Genomic DNA, 20,147 nt, shown 5'->3' with positions numbered 1-20,147 from the left:
AACCGTCATACAACTGATATCACACATCAAAATCTGTCCTGTCCTGCTCTTGGACATGCAGCTCCATGGAGGAGATTCAGCAGCTCTGTACAGAATCATTTCTATCCTAGGTGAAACTGCATCAGAGGAAGTGCTCTTGTGCTGTATAATTTTCCCAGTCATTCTGGAAATGGCTAAGCTAAGAGAAGACTTCAATAAATTGGAGACTAAATAACATCTTAAGGCTTCAGTGCTCAGAAAACAACTCTCTGAATTCTCACAGTGTTCTGTTTAATTTTGCATTACACAGACCAAAAGTTATGGCGGAAAGTGCCAGAAGAAATACATTCCCAGTCTTCCTGCCCATTTCCTGGTACCTGGTAATCTCTGCTCACTACTCACAAGTTCAGAATGAGTATCAGATCCATTCAGGGCACTGGATGGTCTGAGTAACACCATCTTCAAACCCTGTTGGCAGCATAAACAAGTATCTTTGGTTATTTACCTACAAGACAGAATGGGTATTGTCAAATACTCATGCTTGAACCTAACCTTTCTTTGACTTCTTCTATAAGCATATAGGAATTTTCACATCTAACAAATACAGTAGGAGGCAATTTTTTTGTGGGCAAGGAATACAGACCTAGTGGCAAGAGAATTAATCCTAGGAGAATAGACAGGAGATGCTGTGTGGAGACCTCATAGCAGCCTTCCAGTATCTGAAGGGGGCCTATAGGGATGCTGGAGAGAGACTCTTCATTAGAGACTGTAGTGACAGGACAAGGGGTAACGGGTTAAAACTTAAACAGGGGAAGTTTAGGTTGGATAAAAGAAGGAAGTTCTTTCCTGTTAGGGTGGTGAGGCACTGGAATGGGTTGCCCAGGGAGGTTGTGAATGCTCCATCCCTGGCAGTGTTCAAGGCCAGGTTGGACGAGGCCTTGGGTGATATGATTTAGCGTAAGGTGCCCCTACCCATGGCAGGGGGGTTGGAACTAGATGATCTTAAGGTCCTTTCCAACCCTAACTATTCTATGATTCTATGATTCTTGAGCAGCCAAGAGTAAGGATATTGCTCAGAAGAAAGAAACTTTGGAACATACTCAATGAAAATTCCATTCTGATCATAATGTTAGTCCTATTCTTTGACTGTGATGGGAGAAGGGAGGGACATACAGTATAATTTTTCTTTATAAGTTTGTGGGAATCCACACTAGATCCTAGAAGGCAATGGAAAGCTCTGCATTTCGCTCCTCCGAGTTAAAATAAGCCCTTAAGAAAATGAGATCAGTTTTCATCCTCCTTTAGGACTGATCAAAAATAAATGCAGATTTTAAATCTTTGCTTCAAAAAGTGAAAGATATCAATCTTCCTGAAGGTTTTACTGTGTACTCTCTAGTTTGCATTATCTTTTTAGGGACTTCCATGTTATTATAAAACTGTGAATAGTTATCACTGATTTTTTTAAAACACTGTTCACAACTAAATGCTTCTTCCAGAGACTGTCAAAACCCTTATTTTATAATTTTTAATGCATTTCAAAGTTCCTTATACCATTCTCTATTTCCTCTAGAATCACCAATTTTAAAGCATTGAACAAACTTTCCTTTGCACGTTTATTTAATTGAGCTAGGCTTGTAATCATTTCTCTGTATATGTCTTATAACTACTGTGATACAGACACTATTAGTATCTTTATTACAGTGCCCCTTTGCTGTTACATTTTCTTTAGTTCTTACTGTGACAGGGGAGCTGCTTTGGTCCTTGAAGCTTCAGGAGCCATCTGGCTGCACTGAGAAATAGGAAAGCATTTCCTTATCAGCTCCAAGGATGAGTAGGTAACATGAGTTACTATGTTGTGGCTTAATTTATCAGCGAACACCCTTTTAGTGGAATTGTAAAGAATGTTTTCCAGGTACATGGAAGGCAACATTCCCCAGCCACTGTTTCATGCCATATGATAGCAGGTTTGAATCACAGTTTCCAAATTGCACAAAGCATAGAAGTAGTAGTTCATGCTATGCTCATTACTAAAATCATGTCAGAAATAAAGTTTCAGGAAAAAACAGGACAAAATGAAAAAGTTGTGATTTTTCTTTTCTGAAGCTCTAGGAGATACTGAGGCCTAGAATGTTCTTTACTGTGTGTCAGCATAAACACTTCCATGCCCTCTCTTCCCTTCTGCTCTCACCTCTATATTGTGGTCTTGGGCCAGAGATAAGATCGCATTTCTCCTTTTTAGGCTGTGTAGTAATTGAGGAATTGACTTATCACCAGCCTGGTCAGAAACCTATGCTTTATAGCATGTGGTTACAAAATGTGCATATTGGTTAATTTGCAAGAATACTTTATTAATAGTGTATTTTCTTCTACATCTGGTCAGTCTTTTTTCTATGATGTGCTTGATTTCCAGTTTCCAAGTTATCTTTAGTTTTTGGCTCTCATTTCTGGAAGCTCTGAAGCACATTCATAATGTAAACCACATGAGCGTTCTTGCTGCTTCCTGAATCAGGACCTTGGTGATAGCTGGTACATATGAAGAGTATTGCAGGGCAGAGAGATAGGCTCTTTCAGCACTTAATCAGTGGGACTGTGAATAGTTGTAGCCAGTGAGAACAGATGTAGAAGTGTGACCCGTCTTGTGGTACAACGCTTGACAGCAACCCTCTCATTTACCTCATGGCAGCAGCATTGCAAGTGAAATTCACTCAAAGGTGAAAATTGCCAGTATGAAGAGTTTTGCATTGCTGCTTCATACTTCAAAAGCATTGTGAGATTAGTTGGATTTTTTCTATCCCTGACACCATAACACCTTTTCAGCAAATAAGAGAATTTTCTTTTAAGAAACAACTGGTGCCAGTTATTAATTTAAGAAAAAGCAAAGAACAAAAAGGAGAAAAAAGGTCTTCTGGATGAAATGGAACAGATTCCTGAAGTACATACAAAAGGCTGGTAAAAGTGCATATATTTTTCTTTTATAGGGCCTTCCTGGCAAAGATGGACCCACAGGCCCACAAGGACCTCCTGGCCCAACGGTGAGTACGGCCCATGGAATTTGTTACTGTAAAGGCAGGATCTGGGGGGATGGTAGGTCACTGTTATCTAGGATTCAGTGGATAGACCCAAGGCCAAGGCTTTTCCTTAGAAGTTGAAATTCTCATGACGCATGTGGTTGGCAGAGAGCTGCTTGTCTCACATCATTTCTTTCCACTTTTACTCTTTTCTTACTCAGGAAAAAATGTTTCACATGGGAAGGAGAGAGAGTTCCATCAATAGATTGATTGCTTTACATAGCTTTTTTTTTGCTCTTAGTCAAGTACCTGCACTATATAAAGAGAATTAGTGCTCTTAACATTTGAAACACTTTCTTCTTATGAGAAATTCCAGTTAGGATTATTAGTTAAATGAACCACCAAGTTTGTTTTGGGGTGGAGGTGAGTGTATATATTCGAAGGCTTTCATAGAGTAATCAAGGAAGACAGCAGAGGACACATTCAGCCGTCACAGCAAGACATATGTTGCCTCCAGAATCAGTCTCATCTGATTCTAATTCTGCCTTCTCAGGTAGGGCAGCCACTCAAAGTTAATGCCTTCTTGGTAGATTTAAGTCATTCGGTGAAGCTGCTGATTGTATTGAGTATGCTCCAAGAAAACCTCTTCTTTTTACAAAGAATATTCTGAGTCACCCCCCCTGAACATGGTAGTAATGTCACAGGATTTAGTCCAGGGGTTCAGCAATCTGTGACTGTTCCAGAAAGCAAGCAACACACATCCATTTTTCTCAAGTGCTTTTCTCAGAGCTATGCTTTTGATGCTCTTTTACCTGCAACATGTACTACTTAGTCCTCTCTCCCAGCATCTCTAGTCTTTGACTGGCAGTTGTGTGCACTTCCCCATCACAGAGTATTTCTCTCGTCAGGATTCATGGATGTCGATTGTCATCACCACTGTTTTGTTTCTCTTCATGTAGGGTATACCTGGTGCTCCAGGTGTTCCAGGTGTTACTGGAAGCCAAGGGCCACAAGGTGATGTTGGAGCTCCTGTGAGTAAAATCAATTACTATTGCTATATTTGCTGTTGTGTATTAATTCATTTCTGATCCCGGTTTTGCTGTTTTACAGAACCCCTTCATATTTATAGTTAACGATCTGTTTGCAGTTAGTGGCTAAGAGAAACAGCAGATTGGTCATTCTTTGTTCATTCTTCATGATTAAATTTATTTGCTGATCTTACATATGATATCTGGAATATAGAGATTAGAGAGTCACAACATGAGATTAAATTACGGAAGTTAAAAACATAACAGTATGTGACTTTGTAGTCTGTGTGTAATTACTTTCTCCTTTTTTCCCTTTCCAATTCAGACAACTCTCTGGCAATTGAAGTCTGCCATTTATTAACTTGAGTATTTCCAAAATATTATTCTGATTTTCAAATTGTGAAAATATTGCATTAATAAAAACTGGCTTTCATGGGTTTACAGCAGAACAACTGAGTACTGATCAGGGCTTTTTCTAGGATGTTATTATAAATCTGACCATCGGTTTCACTGAGTGGAAAATTATACCCTCTGTACTGAAAATTAGTATGAGGAACCTCTAATGCTAAGTTTGTTTTTCAGATATTTTAATTTATTATAACCCCCCCAAGTAGTCTAATTAGAAGAAAGAACTACAACTATAGAATGAGATTGCAGATTATGTAAGAGATTTACAGTGGACCTCTTTTGTTCTGTAACAGTTCCAATGACAGATAATAGTTTGTATTCACATTTTAGCATTTGATCGCTTTATTAATTATAAAGCCTTCTAATTGTTTTTACATGTCACAGTGAATGTTCTATTTAAAGACATGGGACAATTTTGTATTTCTGACTTGATTTGTAGAATAGATTTATTTTCATTTTTTCTTTCAAAATCCAGTTTGCTTTGGAGATTTTGTCCAGTGCAAGCATTTTTATTTGGTTAGGTGGAAATAACTGATAATATATAAGCAAAGATAATAACCTAATACCCAATTCTGCATAGTTTCTAAGTAAGTGTAATCATGAGGAGGTTTGATGAGCTATGGAACTCATTACTATCAATGTGTGACATGCTGACTTTTCAGTTCCTGTCCAAACACATGTTCCAGATATCGAACTAAATATCCTTGAGTGTTGCTGTTCCTATGAGTTAGGTAAAAGCTCTGCTGTGAATGTTTGGGTTTTAGCAGTTCTGAAAAAACAGCTAGGTGAGGGAAAAGGTACTGAGCTTCAGTAAGGGCCTTTCTCTAAATGTAGAGTAATAGAAAAGCGACATAGAAATAACCTTCCAATCTTTGTAGATTCTTTCCCAGGCCAGAATAAGCTGTGCTTTAACCATGCATCAGTCACATAGACCTTTCCTTGCTTCAGGAGTTCCTGAAAGATGGTCTAGCCTATTCCAAAAACCTCCACTGGTGAAGTTGTAACTGCTATAGACAACTTCCTCCATTCCATAATGATCCCTGACATCACTATAGTATTACATCATCTTTAATGTCATACTCAGTTTTCCCAGTTTGATCCCATAGCTGACTTTGTTCATAGTGGATGCAGAGTATTGGTGCAGTAAATGCTATGAATTTCAGAATGATATTTTGTCTACCATCAGCCTTCTCTTCCTTATACTCAGTGATAATTAGACCCATTTCAGCCATGTGAAATGCATCATCTGGCCACTTGCCCTTGCTGCCATTTTAAACAAGAGAATTCAGTTGTGATAAACCCCTGAGAAAGTCATTGTTGCCATGTAAATTGTTTTGTTGAGTACTGGAACAGAAAAAGTATATTTGTTATTGTCACATAACTTCCTGAAACCTTGTTTACTTTTTCTCTTTTTACTGTGATGCTGCAAGGGAGATAATGTTTGGATGTTAAAAATTTTGAGTGAGAACAAAATGAGAGTTCATTTTGTATTGAATTTTTCCATAGGGTCCTCCTGGAGCTAAGGGTGAAAGGGGTGAGCGGGTAAGTCTATGTTCCTGTTAGCCACCATTTTTTTTTCTTCCCGTCTAGCTTTCTCTCTCACAAAAATTTTTATCTCTCATTTTATCTTTCTCTGTTTACCAGCACAATAGTTTTCCCTATGCAATCAAGAAAACTTTTCTTCTTTTCCAGACGTTGTCTTATATATAGCTATATTAATGGTTTGAATGTGAGAAGTATGTGGCATTAAGCATATTCCCAAATCTATCACTGGGGTTATCTTCTCAGACCTCTGTTTGCTGGCTAAAACCAGTAATGGGAACCAGGGGAATCTCAAAACTTATTTGGCTTTTATTCTCATCTGTGAGGATATAATCTCTCAGGGATAGTAAATGCATTTCATTGCTCTAAGCATTTTCAAGACAGAAATGATGCAAATTGTGTTTTGACACTGCTGCTGTCATTATCCAGGGTGATCTCCAGTCCCAAGCAATGGTACGTGCTGTTGCTCGTCAAGTGTGTGAACAACTCATCCAGGGTAAGTACATAAATAGTTAATATACTTATATCTCTAGAATGGATCTTTTCCTGCCACAATTACAAATATGATGCTTTTCAAAGCATCCAAGGGGATCTGTTTGTTTTAGGCTAGACAGTCAAGATTTATATGCCAACTAGATTTATGTTCACCTGGATTTATGTCTAACTAGAGCTGATTAGCATCAGCCATCTAAAAAAAAACAACCTGAATTGTCTCCAAACTATTACAGTATACAGAAGTTTCTGCTGTAACACTTTTAAATATTTATAGACATGAACCCCCCCCCCCAAAGCAAGGAATTAAAATTCTACACAATAGTTCTTCCATTTTCTTTGTACTCCCTAAACCACTATTTTTCCACCAAGCACACAACTTCTTATTATCAAAGCATGACAGACCACAGCCTTGAGGACCTGCCAGTGCTCTGCTCAAACTCAAGCGAGCTGGATTCTTCACTGAAACTTGAAAATGATGATATTTCTTTTCCTGCCAGGTCATATGGCAAGATATAACTCGATTCTGAACCAGATTCCAAGCCAGTCTGTCTCAACACGAACCATCGCAGGACCTCCTGGTGAGCCAGGTCGGCCAGGGGCTCCAGGGCCACAGGGTGAGCAAGGATCACCAGGCATGCAAGGGTTTCCAGGAAGCCCTGGTCAACCAGGAAGACCAGGAGAAAGAGGTAGGCTTCTTACTTCACGTATACAGATACGTAACTCCTGTGTCTGATGCATTCCGATGGCTTCTGTCTCCTGTGTAAATGTGAGAGAAACAGTCTTCTCACTAGCTGGTTGGTGAGCTCAACACAGACCATAATGAAAGTTCTGGAGACGTGTCATGAAGGCAATGTAGGCTTTGCTGAACATGATTTGGCAGGATCAGATAGAGGTTTAATACCTAAACTGCTGAGTACTGGTGGCACCTAATTGGGCACATCCTATCACATCATGCTTTCATCTTAGTAGAACTCTGAAGTGAGATGAATCTCTACATGTATATGCAAAGGAGCTTATAAAAGACAAGTGGACAAGAAAGCTGCAAACTGATAGGTCCATGTTGGGGAAAGACCGAGCTTTTCTGCTAAACTTGAAATGTTTCAGTCTGAATAATTCTAAATTAGGATTATCTGACAAGAGCAATGTTGATAAGAAAAGGTGAAAATTCATAGTTTATCAGGGGTTGAGAGGATTAAGGAGAGGAATTGGTGAGATCAGAGAGAAGTAATACAATCAAATGTTGATTTACAGTTATTCTTATGTGTAGGCTTGATCCCTATTTCCTTCCCTCCACAGGCATTGTCTAATAAAGTAACAAACTCCATGTTTTAATGTACTCCTCTGTGCAACCCTGGCAATCTCTGGTGCACCAGAGTAGCACTAATCTCACAGAGGTAGTACTGAGTTGATCTGTAATTGTGAAAGTGCTTTTAAGACCATCACACAAGGAAGTGACCAAAAAACCCAAAGACAAGTGTGATATTCAAAAGCAATGAATTGCTGCTGCTGTTAAGAAGTCTGCTAAGTAGGGTTTTAAAAATGAATTGCTATGAAGGCTGTTCAGTTCAGGAGCTTAACAGGTCTAGTTCACAGCAGCCATGATGACCAGAGTTAAAGAATGTCTTTGACTGAACCTATGAGTGTGTGGTTCCTTTCTTCCTCTCAAGACTGTAATTCTAATTACCATCTTGAAACAAGAGGCAAGGGTTAGGGTACTGACCTTTCAGTCATGCTACTGCCTGCTCCAGCTGAGCAAGGACCAGACATCGTCAAGAAAGTAGGAGAAATGAGAGAGTGTGAGACCAGTAGAGAAAAAAGGCCAGGTTCAATGGGGCTTTAAACAACCTGGTCTACTGGAAGGTGTCCCTGCCCATGGCAGGGTGGTTGGAACTGGGTGAGCTTTAGGATCCCTTCCAACCCAAACCATTCTGTGATACCATGAAAATTGGAAGAGGCAGCAAATGAGGAGCTAAATTTAAGGGGTGATCTGGAGAGACTGAATGCAGATTTCAGGGTAGTTGTTTCCATACTAATACTAGTGTATTTTAAATGGCTTCCCAGGCAGGGACTGTCACAGAATGTTTTGCTAGGGCTGCAGGAACAAAGGAACCAAAGTGCCAGGCTATCAAAGGGGAAATCTGTCCAGCATTTAGCATCTATTTTCCATTACATTTATTGTGCTGAGGCCCAGACACACGTTGTACTACTATGAAATTACAGTGTGATTAGATGTAGTCATTTAAATAAAACATGATGTGGGTTAACCCACTGCTAATAATTTTGATATTTAGGAAGCAGCACTGGCAATAGATTGGGTACAGAAAGAGTAAAAACACGTTAAAAAAGAATATTACTCTTTTCCTCTCTACATAGATAACTGATGTTAGAAGGGACTGGTTTTGGCAGGTAGTGCTTGTGGGGAGTTTATATTAAGTAGAGAGCAAGCTCCTGCTGAGCATCCTTCAAGAACTATAATCAGTCAGCCGGAGCTCTCTGCTGAGTTTTGTAAAATGTGATTCCAAATGTTGGGAGTCTTTACAGTATTTACAGCTTAAAGTGAGACTCTTTTAGGAATAAAGAATCCACATGTAAACTTACAGACAAAATAATTGCCTAGTTTATTTGGGTGAAAATGAATTTTAGGACATTCATGTAACTGGAGCCTTGCACAGAATCTAGAAAGAAGACGAAGGAGCTCATTCAGAAACTAGGTAAAAATATAGGGTAATTTATTTGTCCTTGAGGATTTAATTTCTTCAGAAGCAACTGAAATTTTAGACCGATGTGTGCTTGATGCAGTAACGGTTTATCGAGCAGGAAGATACCTTTTGAGTTGTACAGACCCTTGGGGTATTTCAGAATCCATTTCTAAGGAATTGCTCTAAGCTAACCCCAAAATGTAGCAGTGAAAAGTGAAAATTATTTTTATCACCTTCATGCTTATGGAGAATGATTGAAAGTTTCTTGTGCATTGTGAATCACTTGGTTCCTAACTACATATCATACAGTGAAGTAAATCACTTGGTTCCTAGCTACATATCAAACAGTGAAGTAGCAGACTAAAATTGCTCTGCTTCTGGATGGAAGAGGTTTTAATTTCCAGTGACTTGGACAGAGGAGGATAAATAGACTCAGACCCCATTCCTTGCTGTGTTCTGAAGCATTGTTTGTATTTAACTTGTTCAGCAAGTCACAATATATAGTCCTGTCCTGAGAGAGTGCATATAGCATGCTAAAAAGTAATAGATATTAGAAGGGGAAAAAAGACCTGTTTATCTATTAGCATTGCTTTTTTCTCCTCACAGTTCCATCTATTGGGATTACTGCAAGAACTTGTTACTGGCTCTAAGCTGAGTGGCAGGGTGCTGGTAGAGTGGGAAGAGAAAAGGTGAGGGGAGGTTAGATGTTTCATCCTGCACGCCTCTCCTGCCCACCAGCCATTCAATCCCAGCCTGCAAGAACAGGGAAATCCTGAAAGCAGTGCGTGGAACTGGTCAGAAATCACACACCACGAGAGCTTTCCTGGAGAACAGCAGCAGTGAGAGATCTTGACATCAGTGAACTTCTCTGCTAACTCGCCTGGCCAATAGCTTCTTTTCCTTTGTTTACCTTGTCACTCTGCCAGGCGTTAATCAGATGCTTTGAAAAGAGGCTTCGATTGAGAGAGTGTTTTGGAGTTTCATTAGAAACCTCCACTTGAACTCCTAGGTCCAGAGTGCCCCGTTCCTGGATGTGTTCTCCCACGAGTAACACACTGGGCTGGTCCTTCCACAGAAGACCACCTCGGTGGGAAAGGATAAGTCATTCTCTTGACAGATTCAGTTCTCGGTGTCTGCTGCCAGCCAAGATCTACTTTTATCCAGTGTAGACATAAGTGAATGGATTAGAATCACACCAAGACATTTGTTATTTAGTTTTGCCAGTTAATTATTTCTTTAGCTGTACACTGTGAGATCTTATCTGTTGCATTTTTCTAATGATGTGGAAAGGAACATCCCTGGCAACCTCAGTGTTTGTTAGCAACAATAACATTTTCTTGGTGCCACAACTGGCCATTTGAACTGGATTAGTGATTTAAAGATTAAGGAGGCCTACAGTACGTAATACCAGATAAATTAATAGAATTTTGTTCTATTCCATATTTACATAAATACAGGATGTTGGGAAAAAACCCAAACCCAAACGCTGATTGTTCATAGCACTCATCTCTATTTTAGTTGTAACTAGTTCACAGCAGTGTTTTCTGGTTTTATTTCAGCTAGTTTGAACATCTTTTGATTTTATTTTTATGAACTGAGACTCAAATAACTCATGTCTGGCTTCTGAGTGCTCAGGAAGTAGCTGGGATTCTGCAAAATAATATTAAAAAGGAAAGATTCAGTGTGGGTTTTTCATCTCATCCCCTCCCCTCTCAGTTATTTTTGTAATATCTGGGTAGTTTCCTCAATTTGAGGAAAAATGTGAAAACTGTAGTAAAAATTATACTGTGGAACTGCTGCCTTTCAGATGCTGTGAAAGTGTAGTTATTCTACTACTATCGGGTGTACTTCAGCTCTTATGAAGTCATGCACAAACCCTGTGGCTGCTCACTAGATCCCACTATGATTAAAATACAGTAAATACCTAAGCTGTCCCTGGGAAAGTCACTATTCTCAAGTACAGCTTTATCCATATTCTCTTCCTGGCTTCCTATGAAAGCGTTCATTAAACATGTGTTATCAAAAGCCACATGTTTACAGCTCTAATGGCAAAATTCCAGTGGAATTATATGGAACTTTTGCCAGTTGAGTCAATTACATATCTTTATTTCCAATTTTAACTTCATCTGAATAATAAAAGACAAAATCATCCTGTGCTATTATACAATATGGTTACAACTGAATATTTTGGAAGGAGATTTTTTGTGGCAGTTTAATTTTTCTTAATCGTGGTATTTAATTGCAAATATTTAATTGCAGTTCTCCTCACAGGACAATATTCTCTTAAAGACATAAATAAATAAGCAATACCTCAGCTTTCCTTTCATGCAGACATTAGATTTGCTATAGAATGTGTTCATGATCTTGGGCTTAGCTTTCATAACTGGTGCTATCAGAGGTGCCTTTAGCGGAGCGTTGGAAGTAATTGATTTCAGGTGCTTGTGATCTCCATGGGACTGACCCCAAGCCATTGCTTATTTTGGATGGGGACAAGACATAAAAAAGTGGTTAGTGTGAAGGGGAGAGACAGTTTGATGGTATTGCTGAAATATGTCCAGAGCACAAATACAAAAGTTACTAGAATTGGAAGCCACTAACTCAAATGACAGATTTTGATACATACTTTTACCCCTGACAGTGATAAACCATTGCAGTAACTTAGACGCAGAATGATGTCTTGTCTAGTGGACTTTCTTAAGCTAAGCTCCCATGAAATGCAAAGATGACCTTGTATAAAGTGAAAATTGGTGAATTTTGAATCTTCCATCATTTATAGGAGGGAGCCATTAACTATGACCAAGAGGTCTGTGAATCTGTTAACTTACTTCCATTAAAGAGCTTTGGTGGAAAGTCCATTAGGGAAGCTCATGGATTGCTCGATTTTAACTCATGTGAGATTCTTGCTGCAGTGTTTATGTTCTCTTTCACTTGGGTAAACTTTACTGGAAATTAGACTAAAAGAAACCTGAAACAGACTTGTATCTTGGCCTTCAGCATGTTTGCTTTAGGAACTTGATATCCATGTGATTTCAAAGGTTTGCTCTGTGCAAGAGCTTCATAACTTGTTCCAGAATGAACGTTTTATTCTAAGCCTGAGTGGATTTGTTCCATATTTATAATTCCTTACTGCAGTTTATTCTGTGAACATCACGTATGGGTGTGTGTTCTTGCACATGTAAAGAATAATAATTGAGTGCATGGAAGGCTGTGATTTGAAAACATTGTGGCCATTGTCTTTGAAGTCACCATGTCATGTTATCGGACAGTAGGATGACGAATGGTCCTTGTACTAAACATCTGTGTAGATTCCAGATTGTTATCATGGGCCAGTCTTCTTCTGATCAAAGCAATCCACACATACAGACTTCGACTTTGCCATTTGGCAAGGACTTCCTTTCAGGTCATGTATGGTAAAAGACAATTTAGACATGTTTACCTTGTTAAAAGGCCTCCAGCAGTAGTAGTGAATTGCCACAGAGGAGTCTTTCCATATGTTTGAAGCAAGCCATGGATAAGCGAATATTAGGTATCTGGAAACTGCATTTGTAATGCAGGACAAGAGGTTTGCCTGATAAACTTGTCTTTAAAATGAGTGGAATTCAGTTGCTGATCACAGATGCTGTAGTTTTTTTGGTAGGCTCCCCCAGGAATATAACTGTAGGTTAGAACATATATATGCCACTGGGGGACTGCTCCTACATACACTACACAATGCAATCATTCATCAAGGGTTCTGGATAGCCCTTCTGACTGAAACTGCAGTCTCTGCTAACCAAATGCTAACAAAATTTCAAGCAGGAGGTTCATCCTGGACTTGGATGGCAGTCTTTGAGAGCAGAAATCCCATGCACAGCATTGCTATGAGTCCCAGAACAAAAGATGTTAGCAAATTTCAAGATACTTAAGTCATTTAAATACTGAAGACCCATTGACCTTCAGTGAGATTTAGGATATAGGGCTACCAAAGGCCATGGGTTTAAAATTCCTGAAACTTACCTTTTGGACACTTTATAATCTGAAAGTCTGAAACAGTCTGTATAAGATCAAGCAGAGGAGGCCTTCTATAGACATATGGGAGCAGCCTCACGTTCACAAGCCCTCGTCCTCATGGGGACACCAATATCTGTTGGAGGGACAACACATCAGGGCATAACCTGGAGTGCATTTATGGTAACTTACTTCTCCAAGTGATAGAAGGAGACAATGAAGAAAGATGCTGTGCTGGACCTTGAACCTTACCTTACAGCTCCTCACCAGCAAGGAGGAGCTGTTGGAGAATGTGAAGCTCAAGGGCAGCCATGGCTGCAGGGACCATGAAGTGGTGGAGTTCAAGATCCTTAGGGCAGTTAGGAGGATGTAAAGCAAGCTCGCTACCCTGGACTTCAGGAGAGCAGACTTTGATGTCTTCAGATATGTGCTTGGATGAGAATGTTGGGATAAAGCCCTGGAGGAAAGAGGGGCTCAAGAAAGTTGGATGAATGAAGAAATGCCTGCTGTAGGAGAAGATCAGATTCGAGATCATCTAAGGAGCCCGAAGGTGCACAAGTCCATGGCACCTGACAAAGACACATCTGTGAAACCTGAGGGAAATGGCAGATCTAGTTGCCAAGCCATTATCCGTCATACTTGAGAAGTTGTGGCACTCCAGTGAAGTTCCTGCTGTCTGGAAAAGGGAAAACATAACTCAATTTTTTAAAAAGGAAAAAAGGAAGGCCCTGGGATCTATAGGGCAGTTAGTCACATCTCAGTGCCCAGCAGCACAATGGAGCAGTTCCTCCTGGAAACTCTGCTAAGGCACATGGAAAATAAAGAGGTGATTGGTGGCAGCCAAGATGGCTTCACTAGGCAAATCGTGTCTGAGAAATTTGGTGGTCTTCCTTGATGGGGTTGCAGCGTTTGTGAATAAGGGAAGAACAACTGATGTCTGCCTGGACTTAGGCAAAGTGTTTGACACTGTCCCGCACAGCATCCTTGTGTCTAAACTGGGGAGACATGGATTTGATGGATGGACTAACTGGTGGATAAGGATTAGTTGGATGGTTGCACTCAAAAAGCTGCAGTCAATGGCTTGATGGCCACGTGGAAATCAGTGACGAGTATATTTCCTCAGGAGTGGGTATTATTTAGCATGTCTATCAGTGACATAGCCAGTGGGATTGATGCACCCTCAGCAAGTCTGCTGATAGCACCAGGCTGTGTGGTGCGGTCTACACACTGGAGGGAAGGGATGTCATCCAGAGGGACCTTGTCAGGCTAAGGAGGAGAGCCAGTGTGAACCTCCTGAAGTTCAACAAGGCCAAGTCCTGCACCTGGGTCAGAGCAATCACAAGCACAAATACAGGCTGGGCAGAGAACTGATTCAGAGCATCTCTGAGGAGACGACTTGGGGTGTCCCCATGGCAGGGGAATGTGGGGGGATTGAAAGCAGATGGTCTTTAAGGTCCCTTCCAACACAAATTATTCTATGATTCTATGGAAAAACCTCAGGAAGTTAAAAGAAAATATGGCTCCTTGCAAAACTAAGGTGCCCTCTAGATGTTTTTCCCTAAGAGGTAACAGTTACCTGAGCAGAAGGGAAGGAAGGGAGCCAGTCAGTTTAAATTGCAGATAGTACCCCATCAAGGGCAACAACTGTTTTCTTTCTACTTTGCTTTCATGAAGGTGCTCTATACTAGCATTGACTCTGAACGTGTGGAAGTTATGAAGCAGTGAAAGCAATTACCAGTGCTGGCAAGTCTGGAAAATGGGGGGGATGTCCCACAAACCAGCCTGGATTTGGTGTCTTTGAACCATCCAAATCAAACATAGACTTTATGAGAGTTTCCAAGTCACCGGTGGAAACTCAGGGTCTGGAATTCATGGTTTTGACACCTACTTTAGTTTGACACCACTTATTGTGATCGCTATGTATAGAAGGAATTTTTAGAGGATGCCATAGTAGTGGCGCAGAAAGAGGTGGAAAACTGAAAGAAAGTTGTACCTTCTCTGGGTTACAAGATCCGTGGTTTCCATGGATCAGACCCAATGATAGAAATGTAGGGCCATGAGCAAGCACAGGAACACAGCTCAATGGCTGTGCATGCTGGAACATCAGAGTTTCATGAGTGGGAAACTTAGATTGGGCTTCAGGGGGACAGATTTTGACTGCTGAAACTCCTGTCTTGCATTTAGCAGGACTGCAGTAACCTGTGCTAAATCTCTCCATTTATGTGTAGAACCATCTTATGCGGAACCACTGTTTGGTGGGTGAATGTTTGAAGGAAAATTGGCTGTAGCATTAAAAATCTGACTTTTCAGAGCCATGCAGGAATTTATAGACAGCTTTGTGAGGCTCTGAGGATTCTTCTGACATACAATAGTTGTACCTTGGTATAGTCCAGAGGCAGCTTTCCAGCAGGAAGTGCAGCCTGGAAACTGGCCGATGCCTCTGCATGCCACCCCGATGAAACCACCATGGCAGCAGGAATGTTTAAGACCCCAGGAATGCCGTGTTTCCTTTGAGAGGCTGTCAGGGAACGGAGGGAGAAAGAACCAGATAATGCTTTATTTTTACCTCCTTCCTTCTCTGCCACCTGTTTTTAGATGAAAAATAACATAAGGAACTATAATGTTGGTTAAATAATAAACACTGCACACAGTTTTGATCAAAATGTGACTCTGATGAGTACTATTTCTTTAGGTTTACCAGGTGAGAAAGGAGAAAAAGGCAATCCAGGTGTTGGAACACAAGGACCCCGAGGCCCACCAGGATCTACAGGTAAAGTTGTTACGTTAGAAGCACCCAGATTAGACCCCTGTGACCCATGTGCAAAGCAGCTGAGACCAGCATGGCTCTGTCCTCTGCTTCTGAGGCTTAAGATGCAGAAGAGACAGGAGTTCAGCCCCCTTAATTTATGACACTTAATGTCACAATGTTCTTACTATGTAATATGATGTGAAGTACCACATGATGGTGTCATCAGTCACACAAGTATTTTCCCTGTGATAAAGTGCTTCTCCAGAAACTTCTTCTTTTAATGTTTAAAATACTATTTTTCATAAATGAGGAAAAAAATTAATCTGGATTAACTGCATTTGTTTTCTATTGACTCCAAGTCATATCTAACTGTGACTTGACAGAGTAATGTAGATTAATTAAGCACATCAATCACATGGATTTATATTTAGCTCCTGAAAAAACAGAGGGTGATATCCAGGTCCTGTTGAAACAGTTGTAGAATTGCATTGACTTCACAAGGATATTGTGGCCATTAGAGCACCAGTATCAAGGCACAGCATTATCCAGAAGCTGTATGGAAAGTAAGTTGGGGAATCAAGAGCTGCGCAGGCATCCAGGGCTGTCCTCCCGCCATGGAACTGCCTTTCCGAACATCTGATTCTTGGTGAAACATTTCTCTAGGATAAGTTCCTGGCTAAAAGCTGTCTCTGGCAAGGAGGACGAAGCAGAGGCCAGAGAAGGAGGCTCAGCAGGATCAGGTCTCCTCTCTGTCTGCTGCTTTATCTTTCTTGCCAGAGGAAGGCTGCAGCCTTTCCCTCAGCTTGCCCCGCAGGAGTCAGAGCCAGGATGCCTAGCTCCTCCGCTCAAGCTATCTCCTGGCAGTGTCTGTAGCACGCTCAGTGCCATTGTTTCCAAGCCTGGCAAGGTGGCCTCAACACCCTGCTTTTATGAAAGACTCTACTCAGATGTTTCACCTCCCCCTTCTACACAGGACCTCCAGGAGAAAGTCGTACTGGCAGCCCAGGACCACCAGGTTCTCCAGGCCCACGAGGTTCTGCTGGGCACACAGGACCCCCAGGCTCACAGGGTCCTTCTGGCCCGCCGGGCTATTGCGATCCATCCTCCTGCGCTGGTTATGGCATGGGAGGTGAGTAGCCAGGAGTCGGGCGGCTGCTGTTTGCAGAGGTGGGGTTGACATTTTCTAACAGCCAAAGTAAGATGGAGGCTACTGGTGAACCTCGTGCTAAAACAGGGGAGCTCCCTAAAAACTCCATGTCCATTGCTCCCGTTCTGTGGGACACAAAGAGAAGGTGACCCCAGCACAGTGACCAGAGGAATTCCACCATCCAGTCCCAGCCTGTAAAACTGATCTCGCATAGTGGGTTTTCATCCCGTACGTGTCTGTGTAGTTGTATGAGCCTTTCCCATCTCCACGGTCTGTGTTGAACCCCCAGCTCCTAATATTCGTGACAGCAGCTCTACATTTGTTTCGATTCAAACATGTTGCTCAACTTCCCCGTCCGTGTGCCTCTGAATGGCATGAAAGCATGACTCTTACTAAACCCCTGGTAGTGTAACCTGACACAGGGATGCACGTGTCCTTTATTAACCAGTGAAGCAATCGGGAGAAAATGATCCTTTCTACATCTTCTCTGTATCCTACTTTCCCATCTTATAGCACGGAGAGACTGTGGGAGGAAGTTAACACAATTACCAAAAATCATGTCGCCCAACCAAAAATCAAACTCTGTTAGTAAAGCACTAGTTACTACAAATGTTACGCATAAGGCATATTTGTTTGATGTTTATGGTTTAATCTGCCCGTGATTTGTATGTTTTACTTACCTGAATGTTTTTGTTGTCGTCTCTTCCTGTCCTTTTCTCCTCCCTGTTGTTCCTTTCCTGTTTTAAGGCCCCATCCCTTACAATGGCTACCAGTCCAGAAGGTGAAAGGCTCATTCTGGTTCAGGTCTCATTTGGCTGAAGGTCAGAGATGGATGCTGAACTGCTCTGTGCTTTCCATCAACGATATTGACTACCACTAATGAACTCACTAGCTGCTGTACATGCACTTCGCTTCCTTGCACTGCAAAAAATTATTGCCTGACCCATTTTTGCCTGTTAATCATATATTTTAGACCATAATTGGAATAAGCTAAATCAGGCAGATTGTACAGTGTTTAGTTAGCACAGCACTACAACTGGACATTTGACAAATTCTGGTGGTGGTTTCCAACTAACTTGGCTGTCTGTTGGTGGGTTTCCAATTGCTCCAGCTTATTAATTTTGTTAAATGTTTTCACTGTTCCTTCATGTGAATAAAGGATGTGTATTTAAAAGATTCTATATATATACTCACATACACTATATATAGGTATATATAAAATGTCAATTTCCTAATGAGTGCTTTAATTTTCTACTCCCCTTCTCCTGTGTTAACCATATGAATACTCTTGGTGGTGGTGGGTTAAGGTGGATACGGTGAGCCAACTGATCAAGACATCCCAGTAGTGCAGTTGCCACATAACTCCTACCAAATCTATGACCCTGAGGACCTTTATGATGGTGAGCAGCAGCCGTACGTAGTTCACGGGTCCTACCCCTTACCATCCCCATACTCCCAGTCCTCCTATCCATCACCGCATCTTGCTCAACCAGAGTTTACTCCTGTTCGGGAAGAGATGGAAGCCGTTGAACTGAGATCCCCAGGAATTAGTCGCTTCACAAGGAAGATAGCCAAAAGGAGCGTCAAGACTCCAGTACGCAAAAGGGTGAATGGAAATACACCCTCTCAATGAAGTAGTTAAACAAGGGAAACATTTTCTGTGCATCCGGCCTTCTGTTCAGGTGCCTCCCCTGCCGCACAAGGTGTTTACAGCCTTTTTTAATAAAGAAAGGAGGAAAGAATTGTACATGACCAGTTGACACAAGTAATGGTAATTATCTTGCATGCCAGAAACTTAGTATGTTAGTGGGTTGGTGCTAGATGATGATGAAAGGTCACTTGTTGACCCTGCTCTGGAGTACTATTTCATACACTACTCAAACTGTATCTAAAAACACAAGTTGGTTTACATAGACCCATTCAGAATAGTTATTTGTTATCCACGTTTTTCCAGTTGATTATGTTCTGTTAGCTGTGGATGTATTGCTTTACTAGCAGAGTAACCTGACTACATTCACTGGCAAACAACGCATTATCAGGTTTCTTTGAACCCAGCTTATTACCCTTCCGCAAAGAAGTGTTATGCTAATGGACTTTTTTTTAACCCACATTATATAAATACACCAGAACGTTCCGTGGGAGCACACTGATAATTTATTGTGAACCTCTTTCCTTTCTCTTTTGTATGCAAATAAAAGTGGCAAGCTTTTATACATTAAGGCTGTGTTTGCTTGATTTTTAACTTGGAACAACTGTATAGATCTTCGGGGGCAGAATGCAAAGAAAACATATTCTATTTTTTCAACACTTTTGAACAACAGTTTTTGTTTTAAAGAATAGAGGCACTTAGTATAAGCAGTATTTAGCCCCATTTTCAGAATTATATATAAACAAGTGTAAAGAGTAACTGTGAGGTGGTCGTACTGTCTATGCCCATGGTATTTTGCATACTGACATGCCAAAGACAAAAGACCAGCAGGTAGAGTTGCAAAGGCAACATGGACCAGCTAATGAGAGGAAGGAAAAACCCCAACCCAACCACTCAAGGAGCACAAAGCAATTCGTCATGTTAAAACAAACAAGGTAAATTATGAAGTGACTCAACGAACAGCTCTAAACAGCATTGTAGAGACTGAGCATCAAAGCAGGATTTAAAGCTGAAGCTCAAAACTGTTCATTTAAGTCGAAAGCATAGGTTTGGAACACCTTTAATCCAGCCCTCTAAGGTCATGGAGAGGCCTGTGGATCCAAGGGCTGTTTCTGGCTCAGCCCTGACTGGGCAGGCTCAGTTTCTGCTCAGCATGGAAAGACCTGTCGGCTCTTGCTTCTGGCTGCTGTCAGCAGTGCTCCCATCTCACCAGGAAGATGACAAACGAGTGCCTTTAACTGGCTCATCTCAGATTCTGTGGCCTAGAACTCAACCTCGGTGGTAACACAAACCACTTGCATGCATACTCAACATGCACAGCTTTGCCCATCCCAGGGCAACGTCTGGCAAGGTGTCTGTACACCTCGCTGTGCTATGTTTCTGTTCTTCCGCTACTTCTCTCACCCCCAACTACCACCACTTTCTTTGAGAAAGGTGAGAAAAGTTGATGAAACACG

At 41.1% G+C, this 20,147-nt stretch overlaps 1 protein-coding gene across 3 annotated transcripts in view; it reads left to right on the top strand.

Moving 5' to 3' along the window:
• The window catches only part of COL14A1 (collagen type XIV alpha 1 chain), a 117,251-nt gene extending 97,990 nt beyond the window's left edge, over nt 1–19,261 (top strand). For 2 of the 3 annotated variants that reach the window (XM_057415230.1, XM_057415229.1), the window contains exons 41-48: nt 2,958–3,011; nt 3,947–4,018; nt 5,930–5,965; nt 6,395–6,461; nt 6,958–7,146; nt 15,839–15,916; nt 16,869–17,024; nt 18,350–19,261. In XM_057415230.1, the coding sequence (XP_057271213.1) occupies nt 2,958–3,011; nt 3,947–4,018; nt 5,930–5,965; nt 6,395–6,461; nt 6,958–7,146; nt 15,839–15,916; nt 16,869–17,024; nt 18,350–18,675 (978 nt within the window). In that variant the 3' untranslated portion in view covers nt 18,676–19,261. Of the gene's footprint in view, nt 1–2,957; nt 3,012–3,946; nt 4,019–5,929; nt 5,966–6,394; nt 6,462–6,957; nt 7,147–15,838; nt 15,917–16,868; nt 17,025–17,789; nt 18,226–18,349 lie in introns of those variants that run through there. The other variant, XM_057415231.1, reaches the window with a different exon arrangement.
• The last annotated feature ends 886 nt before the right edge of the window (nt 19,262–20,147 follow it).

The sequence above is a fragment of the Pezoporus wallicus genome, unplaced genomic scaffold (genome assembly GCF_028554395.1).
Source record: "Pezoporus wallicus isolate ANWC-B61680 ecotype Strahan unplaced genomic scaffold, APGP_CSIRO_Pwel_v1 contig_3812, whole genome shotgun sequence".
NCBI classification, from domain to species: Eukaryota; Metazoa; Chordata; class Aves; order Psittaciformes; family Psittacidae; genus Pezoporus; species Pezoporus wallicus.
The sequence above is the reverse complement of the archived record's forward strand: the minus strand, read 5'-3'. Positions and strand labels throughout refer to the sequence as shown.